The sequence below is a fragment of the Vanessa cardui genome, chromosome 7 (assembly GCF_905220365.1).
Source record: "Vanessa cardui chromosome 7, ilVanCard2.1, whole genome shotgun sequence".
NCBI classification, from domain to species: Eukaryota; Metazoa; Arthropoda; class Insecta; order Lepidoptera; family Nymphalidae; genus Vanessa; species Vanessa cardui.
The window spans coordinates 1,742,712-1,767,262 of NC_061129.1; the positions used below are offsets into that span (position 1 = coordinate 1,742,712).

Here is a 24,551-nt window from a genome sequence, read left to right on the forward strand (position 1 = left end):
ATTGGGGTACATTACTGTACCAGTGCTGACTCCTTTCGCCTTAGATAAGAGTTATTAGATAATCTTGAGTGTATTTATTAACAGTTTATTTTTTAATTTGAGCAACGAAAATATAAGTATATTTATGATTTATGTTTAATAGTAATTTGGTAATATACATTTTGATTTCATAAAAGCGTTGTTACATACGAGTAAAGAAGATTTTTAAGCGCACTCACTTTTAAAATGTCTTACTTTTCTGTAGAATTTATGTTGCAAATTTTGAGAACTGGGGAGAAATCTACTATGTGACTTACGTTCGATTATAAGTTTATAATAGAGAGTATGTATAATATAAATACCTATATATTGCAGTAGTGTAGACTGCATACGTATGTAACAATTAATAAACATTACTATACAAATATGAGCTTAGATGGCCCAGTGGTTAGAACGGGTGCATCTTAACCGATGATTGTAGGTTCAAACCCAGGCAAGCACCACTATATATGTTTACTTTATATGTGCTTAATTTGTGTTTATAATTCATCTCGAGCTCGACGGTGAAGGAAAACATAGTGAGGAAACCTGCATGTGTCTAATTTCATCGAAATTCTGCCACATGTGCATTCCACCAACACGCATTGGAACAGCGTGGTGGAATATGTTCCAAACCTACTCCTCAAAAAGGAGAGGAGGCCTTTAGCCCACCAGTGGGAATTTACAGGCTGTTGTTCACTAACAAAAGTTGAAAATAATACTTAATTTATTCAAAAGTCCATAAATAAAAATGCCTTTTTTCAAACGTTTGTCACGTGACAAAATGCTCCTGATTGGCCGGGCTTATGATGAAGTCACTTTCTTGTAAACCTTGCTTTTCTACTATATGTACCACAGATAAATACCAAAAATACAGGAAAGTGACGTCACCGACCACATTGCAGCAAAAAAATCAACTTTCACTGGGTTCCTTAACTTCTACTAAATAATAAAAAATGGATTTTAAAAACCAGTCAAATAGCCTATTAACATGGTTACTCGATAAACATACTCGGCTACTATCACTTACTACTGTTGTAAGACAAAAAAATATATTTATTTTGAGGTATTCAGATAATTATTTTAATGTAAGAAGAATATATAATTCTTCTCTATCTTACATAAAGACAAGATCTAATAATTTTAATCATCAAACAATTTTATGAACAAATGAATTATTATGATTTTTAATCTGCTACATAAATATTTGCGTCACTTGGCAACACTTTCATATTTCGATTTAATCTCTTAAATTTGATCTCCACAATTCTTGACCTGAATGTTGAAATAGATCTTTATGAAATAATAATATAATACACGAAATGTGTACCTATATATAACCGTTTACGTTGAAAATGTAGATTAAAAGTCATCCTTTACACTACGTTTTTTTTTTAAATATTTATTCATTCGAAATATAAAAAAAAAATCGAATATATAATTATTCGACTGCTATAGAATTTAATCGAGAATGTTCGTATTCGCAGTCACTTGTCACTGAAAGCGCGCCAAAATATTGTGCGTTAAAAGTGTAGTCATCTTTTATGGTTTTCGCTTGCGTTAGTGTTGGTTAACACACGTGTTAAGAGATTTTGAGTGTTTACGTTTAGTTTTGTAGTGTATTTTACTGTTAATAGTACTATTAGTTGATATTTGGGTTAGTGGTGTTACTAACATTTATACATATTGTGAGTATTTGCTGTATTTTAATATTTTGTAGTTTTTAAGTTTTATAATGGAGGTTGATACTCCTCCCGAACCCCCTGATCCAGGTGGCTCAGTAGATTCAGTTCCCGACAATTGTTCTTCTCCTTCTATACCTTCTCGTAAACGACAAAGTACTAATGATTCGATTAATTCCGACTCCAACAGCAAGAAAACGGTAATTCATCCCACAACCGCAACTCCCTCTATCCAAACGATTTATACCCATCCTTCCTACTCTGAAGGCCCTAAAAGTTATTTAGACAGTGACAAAGGCCCTTTCATTGTTCATGTGTCCCGGGAAGTCTCTGATCCTGCTTCAGGAACTACTATACGGGCTATCAAATTTGGGCAATTTCTACATACTCACAAAATTAGTGGTATTATTAACGATGGTCTTAAAAATGTAGGACGCAATAAAATATCTGTTGAGTTTTCAACAAGCAAGGCAGCAAACTCCTTTCTAGCAAACCCTGTTATTGAAATGTGTAAATACAAAGCTATTGTACCGACTTTCAATATTACTAGAATGGGTTTGATTAAGGGTATTCCCGTGGACTGGACAATGGATGAATTAGCAACATCACTCGAACTTCCCTCTGGATGTGGTGAAGTTTTAAAAATCAGACGCCTTAACAGGAAAACTTTTACTGATGGTGTTATCACATGGGTCCCAACCCAATCTGTGGTTATCACATTTAGGGGGCAAATGCTTCCCAATAAAGTGTTTTCCTATCATACTTCCCTACCTGTAGAAATGTATAAACTTCCTACGATCCAATGCCTGAACTGCTGCCGTTATGGACACATAAAAACTCAGTGCCGATCACAACCTAGATGTTTTAAGTGCTCCAAATCCCACACAGGTGAGTCTTGTGATGTAAGTAAGGATAACGCCACTTGCTTACATTGCTCAGGTGTTCATTTTACTACGGATAAGGACTGTCCTGAATTTTCACGCCAACAATCCATAAAAATCGTTATGTCCCAAGACAATGTGTCATATATAGAAGCATCCTCACGGTTCCCTCCTGTTCGTAGATCCTATGCAGAGATTGCAAAAGAGATGTTCACCCCTCCTATATATTCTCCAACTATCCCAAACAAATCTATCCCTTCACCTATCAGATCCTATCGTAAGACTGTTTTGAGTACTCCTCGCCCAAGATCACCGCTTGGAAAAGGATACGATAAACAGGCTCACCAATCCATTGTTAGCAATTGTCCCTCTACTACTCCCAATGGTTGTGCTCTCAACCAAAATACTTCTCTCCCCGTAAATAACAATCCCAACTTCTTGGAAATGTTAACGAAGATTCTTCTAAGCATTATTTCAACCTGTAATGATATCCCCTTACCGTCCAACGTTGCTCAAGACTTAGGTCAACTGTTCTCAATCCTTAAAAATGGCCCCAATCAGCTTCCTTCAATGGAACTGCAAGAGCGTCCGGCCTAAAAAACATGAACTCCTCTCTCTAATTAATCTCCATAAACCTGTCATTATTGCCATCTCTGAAACTTGGTTGATCCCTGGATCCCGATTCCGGGTACCGGGCTTCTCCTGTTTGAGAGATGACAGGAGTGATGGTTATGCCGGGAGTGCCATTTTTATCCGGCACTCCCTTCCCTTTTCCCAAATCCCTCTATCCCTGTCCAGCCAGCATATTAATGCTGTTGCTGTCAGAGCCCTCAACATCTCTTTTCTCTCCCTGTATATCCCTCACCCTAATCCCGCTTTAATTCCCGATTTATCCGCCATCTTCTCTAGTCTCCCTCATCCTATCCTTGTCATGGGTGATTTTAATGCCCACCATACCTCCTGGGGTTCACATTTTTCTGATTCGTTTGCTCTCTTGTTGATGGACATATTTGATGATGCAAACCTCTGCATCCTCAATAATGGCTCACCAACACGTAGAGTATACCCCAACCAAAACCCAAAATCCGTTGTTGACCTATCCCTAACCTCTCCTGCCCTTGCTTCTCAATTATCCTGGAATGTCCTATCATCCTCTTTTGGTAGTGACCACTTCCCTATCCTCCTTTCTTTAAATAACCGATCCATCCCATACTCCAACCCAAATCCTTTATTAAAATATAAATTAAAACATGTTAATTGGTCTGCATATGCTGAATCTGTTGACGACATGATTGACTCCCTCTTTGCGTCGCAAGACTATCGAAATGTAATCCTTTGCTACGACCTTTTCGTTAATGGTATTCTAACTGCAGCTGATCTCCATTTTCCCAAAAAACACATCTCAAAAAATCATTTGCTTTCCACCCCCTGGTGGGATGAGGAATGCAAACGATTAACTGAACAGAGACTAGAGGCTGAAGAAACATACACTATGTGTATGTCTATGGATAATTTTTACAAGTATCAGAGAATCGACGCCAAATTAAAACGAATGATTTCTAAAAAGAAAAAAGTCAGTTGGATTCAATTCTGTGAATCCCTGAACCCTCGTTCCTCTTCCTCTGCAGTCTGGTCCCAACTTAAAAAATTCCGCCGTTGCCTTAACTCTGACAATCCTACCTCAAATACTCCTTCTGAGTGGCTTAACAATTTTGCTGAGAAGCTTGCCCCCCCCTTTGTCCCATATGAGGACAGTTTTCTAATTTCTACGCCAGCATCTACTTTGGATGAAATGGATGCCCCCTTCTCTTTTTCTGAACTTCAATGTGCATTAAATGGTTTATCCGATTCGACACCCGGGGAAGATGGCGTTCCTTACTCTTTTATTTCCAAATTAAATGATAAAGCTAAACATTGTTTTTTAAATATTATTAACTCGGTCTTTATCAAAGGAATCATCCCGCAATCTTGGAAGTCACAAATTGTTATTCCCATCCTTAAACCGGGTAAGAACCCTTCCGATTGCAATTCGTATAGGCCTATAGCTTTATCATCTACTTTGGCAAAGATCACTGAACATCTCTTGAAGAATCGCCTGGAATGGTTAATGGAAAGCAGAAACTTACTTGCTCCCTCTCAATTTGGCTTTCGGAAGGGGTCGAGCACTATTGATAGTCTAAGCATACTTACAGCAGACATTCGAATTGCCTTCGCTAAAGGAGAGTACCTTGTGGGAATCTTTCTTGATATATCTTCTGCATATGATAATGTCCTTCTTCCGTTGCTCAGGCAGAAAATGCAACAGCTGAGTATACCACCGAGGATAGTTCATTTCATATGTAATCTGTTAACTTGCAGATCAATAACGGTTAGACACCAACATCTCTCACTTCCCCCCAGATTCGTCTGGAAAGGTCTTCCTCAAGGCTCAGTACTCAGCCCTCTGCTTTATAGCATATACACTCATGACCTCGATTTGTCTGTTAACAACTTTTGTAACATCCTCCAGTATGCTGATGACATAGTTTTATATTATAGATCTAGTTCCGTTGAAAATTTAACATTTCGATTAAACTCTGCTTTGCATTATCTATCCCAATGGCTCTGTGACCATGGCTTGTCGCTTTCGATAGCCAAAAGTCAAGCAGTGATCTTTACGAAAAAAAGACGTATTCCTGCCTTTGATCTGTTTTATGAGGGTCAATGCATTAACTTTGTAGACAAAACAAAATTTCTTGGTATAATTCTCGATTACAAACTGAACGGAATTTCACACTCTGATTACATAGCCAAGAAATGTGAAAAATCAATTAATGCCCTTAGAGCTGTGTCTGGAGTCTGGTGGGGAGCTCACCCTTATACGTTAAAATTGGTCTATAACGCAATAGTTCGTAGTCACTTGGACTATGGACTGTTCGTTCTAGATCCTTTTAATAAATCAGCTTCAGAAAAATTAAATAAAATTCAATATAAATGTCTTCGCATTATATTGGGTGCGATGAAATCCACCCCTACTAATGCTCTACAGGTTGAGTGTGTTGACCCCCCTCTACAGATAAGGAGGCAATATCTTTGTGACCGCTTTATCATCAGATTGTTACAGCTACCCTCCCATCCTCTACTGATCAGATTAAACAAACTATCCCACCTTTGTAACTCAGATAATCCGGCATCCCCATTCCTATTAAACAGTTTCCTCAAGTATACCAAACTCCCCCATCCACTTACCACTTTTCCCTCTAATCCTCTTTTTTCCACCTCCTTTAATGCACTTATTTATAATCCTCCGATAATTACAAATCTTGGACTTGTAAAAGGTTCCCCTGATACTAATATCCAATTTCAAACAATTTTTCATCAAAATTGGCCAAATCATCTCCCTATATATACTGATGCCTCTAAGCTCTCGCCGACCGGCTGCGTTGGTGCAGCTTGTTGGATTCCTAAATTTAAAATAGCCCTATTATTTAAATGTCCCCCCGAAACCTCTGTATTCTCCGGTGAGGCTATCGCTTTACTGGAAGCTGTAATGTATGCCCAGTCACACAATATTCAGCAAACAATTATTTTATGTGACTCACTAAGCTGTCTGTTAGCCATTAAAGAAAATCCTTTTCGTAGCAGATCAAGACTTTCAATCGTTTTTAAGATCAGAGAGGCCCTGTGGTCCTGTCATCAACAAGGGCTACAAGTCCTGCTGGTCTGGATTCCTAGCCATTCAGCTATATCAGGTAATGAGATGGCAGACTCATATGCTAAGATTGCTATCCAATCTGGTACATCTGAGCATTTTGCCAACACATCTCAGGATTTGCTCTCTCTTGCTAAAGCTGAAATGAATAAATCCTGGAATTCTTTTTGGGTTTCATCAAAATTGGTCAAGGGTAAATATTATTCGGCGTTACAACCTGAAATTCCGAGGCGACCTTGGTTTTCATCTCACAGGCACGCTGACCGTTGGGTCACCTCCACCATCTGTCGGTTACGCCTCGGCCATTCATGCACCCCTACTCATCTAGCAAAAATCAGAGTTCGTGATCACTCGCTGTGTGAATGTGGCCTTGACGAAGGCTCTGCAACCCATATCCTGTTCCTTTGCCCTAAACTTCTTCGTCCCATTTATGACATCCTCCCTTCTAAAGTCCCTCGCCCTATAAATGTTGAATGTTTGTTGACGTTTGTGTTTAGTCCATTTTGTTCAATCTTATGTAAATATATCAAATTAAATAAAATTAAGTTGTAAATAGTCCAATTTTTCATATTTTATTACATATGTAGTTTAGAATACTAACAACATTTTTATTTTATTTTTAATTATCCTATTATTAACTCTTAATGTTTGTGTTGTTCTAGGTTAAGGATTAACAAGGAAATTAATACTACTATTCTTGACTTTAAAATTCAATTGAGTTTAATGTCTCAACCGCACCGATCAATCTCATTCGTGTCTTCTCCATCCTACGTGACATTGGCGAAATAATCTGTGCCCTGCCGGCACAACTAAAAGCCATTAAACTAAGAATTGAATTGAATTGAAAAGTGTAGTCTATTCCGATCGAATATGGAATGATGATAAACAAACTGTACATTTAATTTAGTAATTTACGTATTTCTTGCGTTGTGTACCAACAGTTCTTGATTAATATGATTAAATTTAAAATAAAACAAAGTCGCTTACCACTATCTGTCCCTATGTATCTTTAAAATTACGCAACGGATTTTGGTGCGGTTTTTTTTAACAGATAGATTCGAGAAATTAAGAATAAATTAATAAATAAATCATATTATTCATTAAAAGAGTATTTTTTAGAAAGAAACGCCTGGAGTTAGGCTCGGGTTCTATCATAGGACACTAATTACTGTAAATTCTATACTTCTCGTTAGAAGCTGCTTAATTGTTGTTAGTATTTAATTGTTGACGATTCAAAAACGCTTCATTGTGAAGTTTACTTGAACAAAATTGATTTGATTTGATTTAGAAGAAGGTTTTGACAATATATTAAAGAAACACTGATAATTTTAGATGTTTCTAATGTGGTATCGTAACATACTTATTTTCTAGTATATTAAGTATCAATACTTTATCCGTGCGACGCCGGGGCGGGTCCATAGTATATTTGATTATAATCTTGACGCAAAAATGACTATGTTAATTGTGACTCAATAAGGTCTAACGAACTGGAGTGCTTTTTAAGTTAATGACGCATAGTTATACTATTTTTTTTTAAAGGTTACTTTAGATTTAATGCAGCCCGGCCAAGACGTACCTCGCTACACGTTGTACATAGTGGATCAGAAGCGTTCGCAGGCTATCAACAAGTATGCGGTTTTCATCGTACCACAGGGACGGTAAGAATATTACATTACATACATTTTGACGACCTCCGTGGTCGAGTGTTTACACCTGTTTTCATGCTTACGCCACTCCGAGGTCCCGGGTTCGATTCCCGGCCGAGTCGATGGAGATTATCATTAGTTTTCTATCTTGTCTTGGGTCCTGGGTGTTTGTGGTACCGTCGTTACTTCTGATTTTCCATAACACAAGTGCTTTAGCTACTTACAGTGGGATCAAAGTCTGTGATGTTGTCTCATATTTAAAAAAAAAATAACAGCCTGTAAATTTCCCACTGCTGGGCTAAAGCCTCTTCTCTTCTCAAGGTTTGGAGTATATTCCATCACGCTGCTCCGGTGCGGGTTGGTGGATACACATGTGACAGAATTTCGTTAAAATAAGACACTTGTAGGTTTCCTCACGATGTTTTCCTTCACCGCTGAGCACGAGATGAATTGTAAACACAAATAAAGCACATGAATTCAGTGGTGATTGTATGGGTTTGAACCGGCAATCATCGGTTAATATGCACGCGTTAATCTAAGTACTGGGCCATCTCGGGTCACCTTTATTATTTTCACCTATCTGTGCTTACTTTAAAATTAACTTTGCTACTTAAAAAACCCAGGTCCCTAAACTTGCCAAAGTATCATCCTAAGAACCCATTAAAATGCCTTTAGTACTAAATGAGTCAATCAAACAGAAACTTTTTGGAATCTTAACGTTACAAGTTTTAAATATAGAGTCTCTATTCATCTGATTGTATCTAATTCATAGCGGTAGGCAATAACCTATATTATATCTATCTAGCGTTACAATATGCATTAACTAAATACTCCTTCAGATGTATTTATAAATAATACCAGTCTTCCACACTCTGTATAGGTAAATATATATATATAATAGGTAAAATAATAATTTTACGTTCGTTTTTTTTCTTGAAATGAAATCTGAAGCCCGCTCGTTACGGATTATTTAAATACACACAATATTTGAATAACACATCAAAATCGATCCAGCTGTTTAGAAGCTCAGTGATACATATACATTCACGAACACACCACTCATGACTCGGCGTCAATTTAATGAATTACTTTTAAAACAACGATAGTGAAACGAAAGCCTTTTTTGAGTGAATAAATCTATGATCTAAATTATTAACTATATCAACAACGACATCCTGTAAATTCCCACTGCTGGGCTAAAGGCCTCCTTTCCCTTAAAGGAGAAGGTTTGGAACATATTCCACCACGCTGTTCCAATGCGGGTTGGTGGAATACACATGTGGCAGAATTTCTATGAAATTTGTCCCATGCAGGTTTCATCACGATGTTTTCCTTCACCGCCGAGTACGAGATGAATTATAAAGACAAATTAAGCACATGAATCAGTGGTACTTGCCTGGGTTTGAACCCGCAATCATCGGTTAAGATGCACGCGTTCTAACCACTGGGCCATCTCGACTCGACGATTAACTATATAGTATTCGTTTTTATAAATGGCTTTGTGTAAGTCCGTCTTTGTAAGCGATTAATTGTTATACCGCTAAATAGCTCTACTTAGTTTTGTTCCGTTTAGAAGGGATATCATTTCCAACATTTATAGCACTGGCAATGTAAATGATGCTTAATATTTCTAGAAATTGAAGCGATGTTTTCTTTTAAAGAAATAACAGAAATTTCCAAAAGTAATATTTCTTTAAAAATAATCATTTGAAAATAATAAAAAGAACAGTCTTCGTCATTCAAATATTTTTCATGCATAATGTTTTCTAAACGTCCTCTGGCAACATTAGCATTTCCCAGTATATGTACATAGATACCTGTGCACATTTTAGAATCCGTCTAGAAATTTCGAAATTAATTAAGCACAGACTACGAATATTATTATATTGTTTTTTTTTTTTTTTTTTTTTTTTTTTTTTAATTTATATACGATACGGTTTCAAATTTCAATTAAATTTCTTAACCTTTTTTGTGGATTCATTATTCATTATCTATACATACATATAATAAAATTGGAGTGTCTGTTTGTAATATTAAAGTAGCCCTTTTTTACTCAATGCGTGTATACCTACTCGGTTCATATACCAATATAACAATTTTTACAATTTTTGTTTGTCTGTCTGTTTGTTTTAGCTAATCTCTAGAACGGCTGGACCGATTTTGACGGGATTTTCACTGGCAGATAACTGATATAATAGGGAGTAACTTAGGCTACAATATTATTTTTTGTTAAATTGAGACTCGTATAAGATTGCGGGCACAGCTAGAAAAAATATAATATTACACTAAACTAAATAAGTAGTTAATTTCGTAAAATTATAATCAACTACAGCAAAACCACACGTAGTAGAAGCTACTTCAAAGTTGATCCCGGCTGTGATTTATGTATCCAGCGGAATTTTTACGTCATATACAAAAACTACTACGCAAATAAATTTACAGATATTATACTGAAATATTTATTATTTCTACTATTTTATTTATATCTCAAGCGTTTTCGTGATAAGATCGGGGACGGATTTAGAGATCTGGATGACGTGAGGGAGAGAATAAGTGGCCTCCGCAAATTTTTATTTTCAGTCAGTTGGGTTTTACAATAGTTTACAAATGATCTTTTTTCTTTCCTTTTTTCGTTTCCTATCTATAACTTTTAGAACTGTTATTAATAATCAAGAAGAATATCACTAGTATATTCCTCCTATGATAACCTCCTTGGTCGAGTAGTGTACACCGATTTTCATGGGTACACTCCGAGGTCCTGGGTTCGATTCCCAGCTGATTCGATGTAGAAAATTCATTAGTTTTCTATGTTATCTTGGGTCTGGGTGTCAATGGTACCGTCGTTATATTACTTCTGATTTTCCATAGCACAAGTGCTTTAGCAACTTGCATTGGGATCAGAGTAATTTATGTGATGTTGTCCAATATTTATTATTATTATTTTTTAGTATAAAACAAAGTCGCTTCTTCTGTCCCTATACATAGGGAATGTATGCTTAAATCTTTAAAACTACGCAATGGAGTTTGATGCGGTTTTTTTTAATAGAAAGAGTGTCTCGAGAAGAAGGTTTTATATAATATAATAAATGGTCAAACACTGATAATTTTAGAAGTTTCTACTGTGATGTCATATCATTGCACCCGTGCGTATAGCGCCCATAGTAGGATATGACAAATTCGCTTACCGCTGTCTGTCCCTATGTATGCTTAGATCTTAAAAAATATGCAACGGATTGTAATGCGGTTTTTTTAAATAGATAGAGCGATTCGAGAGGAAGGTTTTCGCATATAATACATATACAATATAGTAAAGAAACACTAATAATTGTAGAAGTTTCTAATTTGATGTCGTAAATAAACAAACTCTCTAGTATATTAATTAGTATCAGTATTACACCCGTGCGAAGTTGCGGCGGGTCGTTAGTTACATATAATATTGACGGTTAACTTTTTTTAACTCTTGTTGAAATCCAGTGTTGCCCTCATCTAAATCCGGCCCTGGTTAAAATTCAATTCATTTTAAAGATAACTAACTATTGCCAAGCTAGTGTCATACCAATTGGAATGAAAACAGGACCGATACAAAGCTACCTTTAGGTACATATATGTCTGTATGTCACTGAACTCCTCTAAATTGAACGGACATATTTTGATGTTTTTTTCTGAGTGTTCTGAGTGGATATCCGAACGGACTTGGACTGGATTAAAAAAAACTTTTTGTAATCAAAAATTTGAATACTAATTATTTTCATGTAAAAAGTGTGGACTTTATCTTTATTATTTTGAGGCAGAATACATATATACATTTATTGGTATTGTATTTGAAGTATTGGAACAATACGTACTGAGTTTCTTGAAGTTTCATAGTGGTAGAATCTACTTTTAACGATTTACAAGTGCCTTTTTAACCCCCGACGCAAAAAGAGGGGTGTTATAAGTTTGACGTGTCTGTCTGTCTGTCTGTCTGTGTGTCTGTCTGTCCGTGGCATCATAGCTCCCGAACCGAATGAACCGATTTCAATTTAGTTTTTTTTTTGAGCCTAGTTGAATAAAGAATCTTTTGATTTGATTTGAAGTATATTTATAAATTGGTTGTAAATTAAATCACGTACCATCTTGATGTCCAAAAATCCAGAACATCGCGATTTTTAAGACATTTTCAACCTCGCACAACCACTCTGCGGAACCAGCTTTCGCCGTCGATTTTTCCAAACTTGGGAACCTTCAAGAAAAGAGCGCACTCCTTAAAAGCCGGCAACGCACCTGCAAGCCCCCTGGTGTTGCAGATGTCTATGGGCGGTGGTAGTCACTTTCCATCGGGTGAACCTCCTGCTCGTTTGTCCCCTATAACATTAATTTTTTTATGGATTAATTTGTCGGACGAGCTTGTGGGCCACCTGATGGTAACTGGTCACCATCACCCAACCTTACAACCTTGGGAACTAAGATGCTATGTCCCTTGTGCCTGTAGTTACACTGGTACACACAACAGTACTGTTGTTTGGCGGTAGAATAACTGAAAGGTGGTGGTACCTACCCAGATGGGCTTGCACAAATCCCTATCACATCCACATAAAAAAAAATATTAAGTAAAACGTGACGTATGTTGTTTTCACGATAAGACACCACACCCACTTTTGTGTTAAAAATAGTCTGTTTACATTAAAATATCGAAGAGCTTTATTTACATCTGCGTTATTTAGGAACATCAACAATACAGTTATTCAAGTGTGGAGGTGGTTGGATGTGTGCCCGATGCGGTTTCGCAAGGACACGCTCTTGCATTCTCGCCCCTATTCCCTTCGCGTTAATAATGTAAATGCGTCGACGTGTCATATTTTATTTTTAACATGATTATCAGCAATTTCATTTTTTTGTAAAAATAATGTTTTTTATTTACTGGAACGGCGTCACTAATAAACTTTGTATGCTGTATCTATCATCAGTAATTTGTCATTGATTGCCTAATGAGCGTAAAAGCTAGATATAAGGCCGCAGATCCTGAGGTTCTGAATTCAAATCCCGGATCGAGTCGATAAAAAGTTAGTGGGTTTTTCTAGAGAACAATTCATACTCAAATCATGGAGTCCGAAAGTTATGCAGTTCTGCGCCTTAACTCCTTCACGCAGTGTCAATATGCCGTTTTATCTGATTTAGAGAATGGGTTTTGCCTGTGCACTGTAGTTTGTCCTGCGTCGTTGGCTGTTGGTCGCTCTCCCTTGAGTTTGCCTGTCGTGGTCGATATAGGTCACTCCTTTACCTCGTTCTCATAATCCAATGTGTCGGTAAATACCACACGACATTACCAAAACTGATGGTTAGCTCAGGACACAAGAAAATCAACCCGGATTTCATTTCAAAAATTCTGATTTACGAGAATACCGAAAAATTTTAACTGACTTATTGGACGTTGATAAAACTTTAAAAAAACCAATAACTTCTTATGACCCTGACTTGAAACTAAATTTTAGTTTAGACCTTCTTCCCAAAAACCCCTATATCTTGGCGCTTCAGCCTTCCTTCTTCCTTTCTACTAACGATGTATTTCATGTATTTTAACTTAAGTTCAAAATCGTAATTTTTTTTAAATTAAAACAAAGTTATTTCTTGTCACAGGTAATTAATTAAAAAGTTTTTCGTTTAATAATAATTCATATTTTTTTAGTTTTCGCAATCGAATCGAAATCAGACGTTTTTCAATTCTACAAGGCAACGATATAGTCGCGATCTGATCAAAGTGGGATCGCAATCTAATTGCTATCGTATCGTATCGTATCGATATAAATAAGTAAAATTGCTCCTCAGTTTCGAATAAGCTGATTAATTTTGTTGCTGTTAATTTTTGTAAGGAATAGTCGAAGTTGCATCCGAATAGAATCGGGAACGCATGATGTCCATTACATGATGAGATGACATTGCATATTCCACCACGCTAAAATGTGGTTTAATTAATATACATTTGGCAGAATTTGAAAATAGACACATACATGTTTCCTCACGATGTTTTCCTTCACCACCGAGCAGAGATGAATTATAAACGCAAATTAACCACATGAAAATTCAGCGGTGCTTGCTTGGATTTGAACCCGCAATCAGCGGTTATGGTGTACGCTTTCTAACGACAGGGCCATCTAGGCTATTACATATATCTAAGTTAGCAGAATTGGCCTGTCTTGTGTTGCACTAGTTTATATTTTCGAACATCGTACACGTGGAAATTTATATAAAGCAACTGAGAGGATATGTTTATAGATGTACGCTTCAAATTGCGAACAGTTTGTATATATACAGGTCAGTTGCCTCCTACCTATTCTGCGGTAAACAAAAACGTTCAAACGCAAGCTTATATTCTATCCAAACTCCAACTGGAACGGAACTCTGGTAGTCGTTCAGTAAAAGATAATTAATTATCTGTGTATTAGAAATATAATTGGTCCATAGGTGTGCGTGTGCCAGTATATTGGATTGTATTTTTTTTTAATTCTACAGGTAGGTTAAAGTGTAAGGATATTGAGGTTAATTATTTTTATGTAAATTTAAAAAATAGTTGGTATATAACTAATAACGCTTCACGGATTAATTAATTAATTTTAAAGATGATAAAGATACTATCAAGAAAATAGTTAATTATAATTTAACGTGTTTTCATCATCGGCTGTTGCCTGAGACCATTAAAAATAAAAATACTTTATTATGGAATAAAAAAATATGTAGATGGTCGGTGGCGAATTGGTGATGTAAGAAATGGTTAACATTTAGTTAGCTAGCTATCTTTGCAGCTTCAATTAATTAATGAATTAATATTTATTTTATTTGTAATTCAATACGAGCTTTGTATTAATAATGGTGATTTTAATATTTATATAACAATGATACAGCTCACATGCCATAATCTTAGATTAACTCTACGCGACCCTTATACAACACTAGCGCCCCATCCTGACTTCGCACGGGTGCAATGCTGATACTAAATATACTACAGATTTGTTTCTTGCTTCTTTACTTGTATTTCGTAATCAAAATCCGTAGCGTAATTTGAAAGATTTTAGCATACATAGAGACAGACAACGGTAAGCGACTTTGTTTTATACTATGTAATGAAAATGGTTAGTTTCAACAGTTAATATTACCCAATAAATTAAATAAATATCGAATCAATAGTTACATTACACAATAGTCATAAAAATAATACCGCACTACGACGTAGAACTGTGTTATAAAAGTTTTTTTTTTTTATAATAGCGAGATGGGCCATCATTGGTACTGAAAAAACAATTAGTCATTTTTGAGAACTAAAATATTATAATCTTTGTGTAGTAAAATGGTATGGTCTTAAATTAAATACTACTTGGAGGCAAAACAAATAATAAGTAGGTGCTAACCTTACATTCCCATAAATCAGTACATATGAAATAAATTAATAAATAATTATTAAATATAACGGTATTAAATGTCAAACAATCATTAATTTAATCACTTGGCATGGTGTCAGTCTTACGGTAATCTTTATTAATATAATAAATGCGAAAGGTCTGTCCGTCTGTTTGTCTGTTTCGATTTTACATAATTCAAAGTTTTACTTGCTTTAATTTTGAACTGAGATTTTTTAAGATTTTTTAAGTTGAACTGCTGAACCGAATCAAATCAAATCAAAATAAACTTTATTCTAGTAGGCTTTTACAAGCACTTATGAATCGTCATTTTACAACCAAGTGAAGCTACCACCGGTTCGAAAAGTAGATTCTACCGAGAAGAACCGGCAAGAAAATCAGTAGTTACTCTTTTTTAACATTTAAGAATTTAATGATATTTGGTTTGAAGTAAGGTTTTGCCCCAAGGATGGGCAAGGGATCTTAAATACTTAACACTTACGACCGCACAACAGCATTCCCCACTTAGTTTTGGTGGACAGAGATGCGGGTAAAGATTAGTACACTAGAAACTAGATCAGCGTACCCACGCGTTAATACTTCGCGAAGTTTTACGTAACACTCTTTTATAATTACATATTATTAAAAGTATTAGTAATTTGAAATAGTTTACACAGTTTAAAAGTATGGATTCGAAAATAAAGATAGTACATCTTTACTTTACTTACTATTTTTTAGACGGTCATTTGAGATTTTCCAAAACCTTCTGATGTAAATAGGGCACGTATGTTGATAAAATTATCACGTACAAACTGTAATAAATGGTTTTATTATTGCATATATTTAAAACTTTTATATGAGGACATAATCGACGTCCGTGCCAAATTTCATTAAGTCTCATCAATAAAATTTAAAGTTACTATCGGTTTGGAATTTTCGTTGTTCCGAGAAGGAATAATAAGGAAGTCAGTAGTTACTCTTATCCGATAATTAAATTCGTTTAAATAATAATAATTTATCGATAATAAAACAAATTATTTAAAGCCTTTTTAACATTATATTTATTATTTATTGGCAAACCTGAATGAACGTTATTCTCTGCCAACAAATATTCCGAAAGCATGTTAAAAATGTTGGTCCTGTGTTTGAAAGATTTCAGATGTTTGAATTTCTGTTACATCAAATGAGAGCAGGTGCACTGATTTGTGCACAACAACAACAACAACAACAGCCTGTAAATTCCCAATGCTGGGCTAAAGGCCTCCTCTCCCTTTGAGGAGAAGGTTTGGAACATATTCCACCACGCTGTTCCAATGCGGGTTGGTGGAATACACATGTGGCAGAATTTCTATGAAATTTGTCACATGCAGGTTTCCTTACGATGTTTTCCTTCACTGCTGAGCACGAGATGAATTATAAAGACAAATTAAGCACATGAATCAGCGGTGCTTGCCTGGATTTGAACCCGCAATCATCGGTTAAGATGCACGCGTTCTAACCACGGGGCCATCATTTGTGCACACACTTTTGCAATGTAATAATGCCCCAATTTGGCTAAGAGCCGAGATGGTACAGTGGTTAAAAGGCGCGCATCTTTACCGAAGATTGCGTGTTCAAATCTAGATTAGCATTACTAAATATTCATGTGCTTTATTTGTGTTTATAATTCATCTCGTGCTCAGCGGTGACGGAAAACATCGTGAGGAAACGTGCATGTGTCTAATTTCATAGAAATTCTGCCACATGTGTATTCCACCAACCCGCATTGGAACCGCTTGATGTAATATGTTCCAAATTTTCTTCTCAAAGGAGAGGAGGCCATGAACCAGTTGCTGAAAACCGGTTGCTGAAATATATCTGACCAGCATGTCAGGTAAACGATACATGGTTTACTTGGCAACGCAATAAAATTAACTCCTGCCGCGTATCAGCTGCGACTGCAGCGGCCGCATTCGCGAGGCGGATTCTTGAATGCGGATCCGTGTTTATTTCAGCGTCACACTGATTCATAACGGTCGGTAATTTCACTTGACACTATTTTGAGCGCGCAATCCGTTCCGCCTCGCCTCAACTGTCATCGCTAAAGATTCATCAACGGTTTGACTGTTTGAAATACGCGTGTAATTTGATTTAGTTTAAAAGTTTAAAAAATCTTTATTATATAATTATTTCAAAAGATTTTTTAAATATGGAATGCTAGTATAACCGACTTCTAAATTAATTAAATTATCTTAACTTTGTTATCTGTATTTGAAAAAAAAATCATGACTATAAATTTGATCATAAGTATCCATTGGTAAATGGAAGATATGCTGTTCCGACTGAATATTATGATACATTATTAATGATTCTTGATCAATATCAAACAATATGTTTTCTAAAAACGATTCCACTATACAATTTAAAACCAGTTAAAACGAAATTTGTTTCGCGGAGTAATGAACATCAAAGTTTAGTCAAGCTCTCGGCCAATAATATCCTTCGATCGATCGATTTACAGAAGTTAGTTTAATTAATAGTATTTAAAATATTATAGTTACTGGATCTGATGAGTGGTTTTAAATTACTACACAGCAGCGCGATTTTAAGTCGTTTTCTGTCTCGCACTACCATTCTATGGAACCTGAATTCGTGGGCGGTTTTTCCGAAATCGACACGACTTAAAAAGAGCGTACTCATTCCTTAAAGGCCGACATGGTACCGGCAAACCCACAGGTATTGCAGATATCCATGGGCGGTGAACCCTAAGGACGGATATTTCTTGGTGGTAGGGCTTTGTGCGAGCCCGTCTGGGTAGGTACCACCCACTCATCAGTTATTCTACCGCCAAATAACAGTAGTCAGTATTGTTGTGTTCCGGTTTGAAGGGTGAGTGAGCCAGTGTAACTACAGGCACAAGGGACATAACATCTTAGTTCCCAAGGTTAGTAGCGCAGTGACGATGTAAGGAATAGTTAATATTTCTCACAGCGTCATTGTCTATGGGTGATGGTGACCACTTACCATCAGGTGGCCCATATGCTCGTCCGCCAACCTATACCATAAAAAAAAAAAAAATATTTTGTTTCTAAGACAAAGAGAGTTACTTTTGTATTTATGACCTTTGTACAGAGATAATACCTATATAACCTTCGTGGCGGAAGAGGACAAGGAATTATAATAGCTGATCGTGTCGTGGTTATTTACGTGTTTTTGTTTATTAAAATTTCAGGGAGTCGGAGTGGCTGTTCGGCACGCCCGCGGGTCGGCGTCAGCTGCAGGACTCGGCCAGGTTCGGTAGACTGGTGGTCGCCGTACTGAGGAGAGGACACCTCTTCGAAAGCCTCGACGCCGTGAAGGACGAGTTAGCGCACTCAGCCAAGATGCTCGCCCCTTACGGCTTCAGCGGACAGGTTAGGATTATTTTAGACAAGTGACCATAATTGTGAAGGAAAACATCGTGAGGAAACCTGCATTCGTCTAATTTCATAGATATTCTGCCACATGTGTACTCCTCCAAGCCGCATTGGAGCAGCGTGGTGAAATATGTTCCAATCCTTCTCCTCAAAGGGCCCTTACCCCAACAGTAGGAACTTAAAATGCTGTTGATGATGATTGATAATGACCATAATTTAATGTTGTGACCACTAGTTTTTGTACACCGTCCATGCCACCAGCCATGAGATCTAAGATTTTATCATTGTGCCAGTACTGACCACTGGCCCATGAAGCCTTCAAGTTGGATCAAAGAAGAGCCAACCCAAAAATCTTAGGCAATTAAATGAATATAGATAAAGTTTGTATGAAAGCACTAGTGACGTGCTTCCGGCGCGCAGATCCCGTTCGTGTCGCTCCATAGTCAGCCAGCTCAAATATGTCAGGCAGTTACAGCCAGTATAGCTAAAGGTTGCGGTGGCAGATCCCGTTCCTGTCGCTGGGCAGCGCGGTGGGGCGGCGCGTGCGCGTGCGCGCGGGCCGCTCGGCCGTGTCGGGCGAGTTCGTGGTGGAGGACGTGGACGTGGACGGCGCCGCGCACCGCCGACTCGTGTTCCTCGCCAACCAGTTCCTCGTGCAGTCCGAGGCCAGGCTCAAGACCGGTGAGAACGTGTGACGTCACTACATATGACTCATGATTGCCCGTTGGTCTAGTGGTTCGATAAAGCCTCAAATCCTGTGCATAAGACTGATGATTGCCCTGTTGGTCTAGTGGTTAGATAAAGCCTCAAATCCTGAGGTGTTCTGTTCTAGCATCTGAATCTGATCCTGGAAACTACCGACCCCTTTCTGTTTTGCAAGTTGTATCTAAAGTGTTTTAAAATATATTCACCAGTATCAACAGCAATATGGTATTTGTAAATGTTCAAATATCTTGTAAGCTTTCAAATGGCTTGAATCTTATGTAAAAAAACAGATGGAATTGAAAGTGCTAATTTAACAACAAAATATTACCTGGTGGAATACTTCACAGCTATAAGTTAGGGCATTTTTTATTTTGTAAGTATGATATCAGTAATTTTGAATGATATTTTAGAAATTTTAATAGATATCGAGTTCTATGTACACGTTTATCGTGTATGTATTTGTGTTTAGATGATTTAATTAATATTTACGAAGAAATGTTAGGATCTGATTTATTAATTCTTCTCTCTTATATATTTGAAACAGTGCTAGACGCTTTGTACAGCGTCACCTACGCTAACGCGCTTGTAGATTTACGAAAATAACATTAACTAATTAAATATTACTTTTTATACTTACTGAACTGTTACGAAATATAAATTCAACAAAATCTCTCTACCCTGGACTTCACATTTTAACAAATTTTGTAAATATATCTACTAGTTTCCTCCCGCAGCTTCACTCGTTTTATGATAAATGACCGACAGGTTTTAGGCGTAAAAAAAATGCCGTTGTCCTTCTCAAGCTTGCCTCACACTAAATTTAATTAATTCAATGGTGTTGTCTTAAATTTTCGCGATGATTACACATTTAAATAAAACTATTTATAACGGATGAATCGCGTATATTAATTATTTTTAAACATCCCGACGTTTCGAGCACTTTGCAGTGTTCGTGGTCACGGGCAGACTAAGATGACATTTGTCTATTTGAAGAACAAAGGAAATATTATTAACAACTACCGCCAACGATTTCTCAATTGATATCTTGAGTAACGTTCCGGTTGCACGCAGAAGGCACTAACTGTATCTTTAGGTCTTGCAGTCTGTTGGATTTGGGATTTTAAATTTTTAATAAGTGGATCCCAGGTGTTAGAAAGTCTCCAACCATCTTCTCTATTGAAGTTCGGATGTTTTTGAATTTCAATAGCCTCGCGTATCATTCTAGGAATGAATCTGTGTTCTCTAGCGAGGATCTGTGGTTTATCAAATCGGATAAAATGGTTAGGTTTATCCAGAGCATGTTCACAGACTGCAGACTTAGAAGAACGCCTATTTTTGACATCTCCTATATGTTCCTTGACCCTGGTACCGATACTTCTCTTTGTTTGGCCTATGTAAGATAAACCACACTCACATTCGAGTTTATATACTCCTGCAGTTTGTAAAGGAATATTACTCTTGATAGGTCTCAAGAACTGGCTCACTTTCTTATGAGGCTTGTAAACGGTTTTAATTGAAGCTCGCTTCAAGATGTTGCCAATCCTGTCTGTAACTCCCTTCACATATGGTAGAAATGCAGGTTGTCGCTCAACTGTGGGTGGCTTGATACGGCTTCTGCGATGCTGGCGAGGCACGGGCAGCTTGTTCTGGTGGAGTGCAAGCTTGACCTGACGTAGCTCGTCCTCTAGGTGTTCAGCATCGCAGAGATGGTGGGCTCTCTGAAACAAAGATTTGCCAACGGTAGCTAACTGGCTAGGGTGGTGGTGCGAGTCACCATTGAGGTATTTGTTGGTGTGTGTGGGTTTCCTATAAACTGTGTGACTTAATGTATTGTCAGGATTCTTGATAATAAGGATGTCAAGGAAAGCTAAAGAATTATTTGCCTCTAATTCCATAGTAAATTGAATGTTTTTATTTATAGAATTAAGATGTACTAAAAATGCAGATGTCAGATCACTAGGTAATATTGTGAAAGTGTCATCTACGTACCGTTTATAAAACCTAGGTGTTATAGGTCCGGAGCGAAGAGCCCTCTCCTCCAGGTCTTCCATGAATAAATCGGCGACCACGGGGGATACTGGAGAACCCATGGCTACCCCGTCAACTTGTACATAGAATTCATCATTCCACAATAAATAACCAGATGTGAGGCAGTGATGTAACAGCTCTGCATATTCAATAGGCATGTTGTGTGTCTGTAGTTTCCTCTTGACAATTTCGATGCAGTCTTGTATGGGTAAGCAGGTAAACAATGACTGGACATCAAAACTAACCATTGTCTCGTTGTTGGTTAATTTAAGGTCTTTGATTTCACCAACAAACTGGTAAGAATCCTTGACATACGCCGCAGTGTGTCCTCGGAGGGGTGATAGTGTCCTTGCTATGTGTTGAGCCAATCTATATGTTGGTGTATCGATTTGGCTTACAATAGGACGCAGCGGAGCACCAGTTTTGTGGATCTTAGGTAACCCATACAGTTTTGGAGGCTTTGCACATGTAGGCACGAGTGATTTTTTTATCCAGATTTAGTTTTTCTTGATGTTTTGATATTAATGCGGATGTCTTTTTAAGAATGTTATTAGTAGGGTCTTTAGTTACTTTTTTATAAGTTTTTACATCCGATAAAATCGCGGAAATTTTCTGGTTATAATCACACGTATCCATCACAACGGTCGCGTTTCCCTTATCTGCTCGGAGGACTGTAATGTCTTTATTGTTGCGTAAGTTCTTCAGTGCAATAGATTCATCACGAGTAAGGTTTCTTTTCGGTGGCCGGCTTCGACGTAAAACACTGGAAATGTCCTGTCGAATAGCTTCCGAGTCTTCCTTTGTGATGTTATTTTTGAAAAGACACTCCTCTACATTGCAAATAATGTCTTCAAACGGTATTTTGGATGGAGCCGGTGCAAAATTTAGGCCTTTGTTTAACACCGCAATAGTCGATTCATCTAAACTTTGTTTTGACAGATTGACAAGTGACGTACGCGCAGGTTTTTGAATTTCCCCGGTGTTGCCATTATTGAAATTTTTATAATTTGATTTTACTCCGCTGAGTTTTTCGAACTTTTTGATTTGTTTTAATTTTAAGTTATTATATTTTGTAGCGGCTCGTTTATTAGTAAAATCGCAGCATTTTTGCCAATCTGTTTTTGATAATCGCGACTCGAGTTCTTTACTTAGGTTGTCAATTTGATCCGTTAACCGTCGCGCGTCAAATCGATGTTCTCGGATGAGTTGCAACAATAATTTCTTACTTGCCTGATTGAGTATTTTATCACCATGCTTTATGTCCTTCTTAGGTGCGATCCTTACACAAACCGGAATGAGATTATTATCACGGCATCTTTTCAGGAAGTTCATGGACGTTACGTATCGGGCATGTTTGACTTTTAGGTACTCCAACCGGCGAATTTGATTTGATGTTTCCAGTCCGTACTGGTTCACATAATGTTGTCTTAAATTTTCGCGATGATTACACATTTAAATAAAACTATTTATAACGGATGAATCGCGTATATTAATTATTTTTAAACATCCCGACGTTTCGAGCACTTTGCAGTGTTCGTGGTCACGGGCAGACTAAGATGACATTTGTCTATTTGAAGAACAAAGGAAATATTATTAACAACTACCGCCAACGATTTCTCAATTGATATCTTGAGTAACGTTCCGGTTGCACGCAGAAGGCACTAACTGTATCTTTAGGTCTTGCAGTCTGTTGGATTTGGGATTTTAAATTTTTAATAAGTGGATCCCAGGTGTTAGAAAGTCTCCAACCATCTTCTCTATTGAAGTTCGGATGTTTTTGAATTTCAATAGCCTCGCGTATCATTCTAGGAATGAATCTGTGTTCTCTAGCGAGGATCTGTGGTTTATCAAATCGGATAAAATGGTTAGGTTTATCCAGAGCATGTTCACAGACTGCAGACTTAGAAGAACGCCTATTTTTGACATCTCCTATATGTTCCTTGACCCTGGTACCGATACTTCTCTTTGTTTGGCCTATGTAAGATAAACCACACTCACATTCGAGTTTATATACTCCTGCAGTTTGTAAAGGAATATTACTCTTGATAGGTCTCAAGAACTGGCTCACTTTCTTATGAGGCTTGTAAACGGTTTTAATTGAAGCTCGCTTCAAGATGTTGCCAATCCTGTCTGTAACTCCCTTCACATATGGTAGAAATGCAGGTTGTCGCTCAACTGTGGGTGGCTTGATACGGCTTCTGCGATGCTGGCGAGGCACGGGCAGCTTGTTCTGGTGGAGTGCAAGCTTGACCTGACGTAGCTCGTCCTCTAGGTGTTCAGCATCGCAGAGATGGTGGGCTCTCTGAAACAAAGATTTGCCAACGGTAGCTAACTGGCTAGGGTGGTGGTGCGAGTCACCATTTTTAGTACATCTTAATTCTATAAATAAAAACATTCAATTTACTATGGAATTAGAGGCAAATAATTCTTTAGCTTTCCTTGACATCCTTATTATCAAGAATCCTGACAATACATTAAGTCACACAGTTTATAGGAAACCCACACACACCAACAAATACCTCAATGGTGACTCGCACCACCACCCTAGCCAGTTAGCTACCGTTGGCAAATCTTTGTTTCAGAGAGCCCACCATCTCTGCGATGCTGAACACCTAGAGGACGAGCTACGTCAGGTCAAGCTTGCACTCCACCAGAACAAGCTGCCCGTGCCTCGCCAGCATCGCAGAAGCCGTATCAAGCCACCCACAGTTGAGCGACAACCTGCATTTCTACCATATGTGAAGGGAGTTACAGACAGGATTGGCAACATCTTGAAGCGAGCTTCAATTAAAACCGTTTACAAGCCTCATAAGAAAGTGAGCCAGTTCTTGAGACCTATCAAGAGTAATATTCCTTTACAAACTGCAGGAGTATATAAACTCGAATGTGAGTGTGGTTTATCTTACATAGGCCAAACAAAGAGAAGTATCGGTACCAGGGTCAAGGAACATATAGGAGATGTCAAAAATAGGCGTTCTTCTAAGTCTGCAGTCTGTGAACATGCTCTGGATAAACCTAACCATTTTATCCGATTTGATAAACCACAGATCCTCGCTAGAGAACACAGATTCATTCCTAGAATGATACGCGAGGCTATTGAAATTCAAAAACATCCGAACTTCAATAGAGAAGATG

The 24,551-nt window shown here is 37.4% G+C and overlaps 1 protein-coding gene across 1 annotated transcript in view; it reads left to right on the forward strand.

Annotated features, from left to right (window-relative positions):
* The window catches only part of LOC124531169 (eEF1A lysine and N-terminal methyltransferase homolog), a 35,126-nt gene that overhangs the window by 2,078 nt on the left and 8,497 nt on the right, over positions 1-24,551 (forward strand). The window contains exons 4-6 of the mRNA XM_047105649.1: positions 7,812-7,930; positions 18,500-18,680; positions 19,187-19,364. Of these exons, the coding sequence (XP_046961605.1) occupies positions 7,812-7,930; positions 18,500-18,680; positions 19,187-19,364 (478 nt within the window). The remainder of the gene's footprint in view (positions 1-7,811; positions 7,931-18,499; positions 18,681-19,186; positions 19,365-24,551) is intronic.